Raw genomic sequence first — 1,040 nt, 5'->3', positions numbered from 1 at the left:
GTGGTGTCACCTCTTTGGGGTCACCCAGGCCACCCGTCCGTGTCCCCAGGTGCCAACGGTGAGCGGTGCCCGACGCCGACCCCGCCCGGCTCCCCGGGGACACCCCACGACAGCTGCAGCATCGCCCCATTGACGCCGTCCCAGTCCCCGGTGAGTGGGGGGACCAGTAGGGTGGTTTTGGGGTCACAGTGAGGTGGTTTTGGGGTCACAGTGAGGTGGTTTTGGGGTCCCACTAAGGTGGTTTTGGGGTCACAGTGAGGTGGTTTTGGGGTCCCACTAAGGTGGTTTTGGGGTCACACTAAGGCCCTTGTGGGGTTCTGAGTAAGGTGGTTTTGGGGTCTCAGTAAAGTGGTTTTGGGGTCACAGTAAGGTGGTTTTGGGGTCTCAGTAAGGTGGTTTTGGGGTCCCGGTAAGGCAATTGTGGGGTCCCAGTGAGGCCAGTGAGGTGGTTTTGGGGTCTCAGTAAGGCAGTTGTGGGGTTCTGAGTAAGGTGGTTTTGGGGTCACAGTAAGGTGGTTTTGGGGTCTCGGTATGGTGGTTTTGGGGTCACAGTAAGGCAATTGTGGGGTCCCAGTAAGGCCAGTGTGGTGTCCCAGTAAGGTGGTTTTGGGGTTCCCAGTAAGGCCATTGTGGGGTCCCATTAAGGTGGTTTTGGGGTCTCAGTAAGGTGGTTTTGGGGTCCCAATAAGGCCCTTGTGGGTTTCCCCAGTAAGGCTGTTTTGAAGTCCCAGTATGGCCATAGTGGAGTTCCCAGTAAGGCCATTATGGGGTCCCCAGTAAGGCAGTTGTGGGGTCTCCAATGAGGCCAGTGTGGGGTCCTAGTAAGGCAGTTTTGGGGTTCCCAGTAAAACATTTGTGGGGTCCTCAGTGAAGCAGTTTTGGGGTCCCAGTAAGGCTCTTATGGGGTCCCAGTAAGGCCAACGTGAAGCCCCATTAAGACCCCTGCAGGGTCCCAGTAAGGCCCTTGTGGGGTCTCCAGCAAAGGCTTTATGGTGTTCCCATTAAGACCATTTTGGTAATCCCAGTAAGACTATTATGGG

At 56.1% G+C, this 1,040-nt stretch overlaps 1 protein-coding gene across 1 annotated transcript in view; it reads left to right on the top strand.

Moving 5' to 3' along the window:
- LOC130586995 (heat shock 70 kDa protein 12B-like) overlaps positions 1-1,040 on the top strand; it is an 18,115-nt gene that overhangs the window by 4,073 nt on the left and 13,002 nt on the right. The window contains exon 2 of the mRNA XM_057387944.1: positions 50-150. Within this exon, the coding sequence (XP_057243927.1) occupies positions 50-150 (101 nt within the window). The remainder of the gene's footprint in view (positions 1-49; positions 151-1,040) is intronic.

Source organism: Malurus melanocephalus, unplaced genomic scaffold (assembly GCF_030028575.1).
Source record: "Malurus melanocephalus ecotype Western Australia unplaced genomic scaffold, MMel_1.1 scaffold_1450, whole genome shotgun sequence".
Classification (NCBI taxonomy): Eukaryota; Metazoa; Chordata; class Aves; order Passeriformes; family Maluridae; genus Malurus; species Malurus melanocephalus.
Note: the sequence above shows the minus strand (reverse complement) of the source record. Positions and strands in the feature narration are given on the sequence as shown.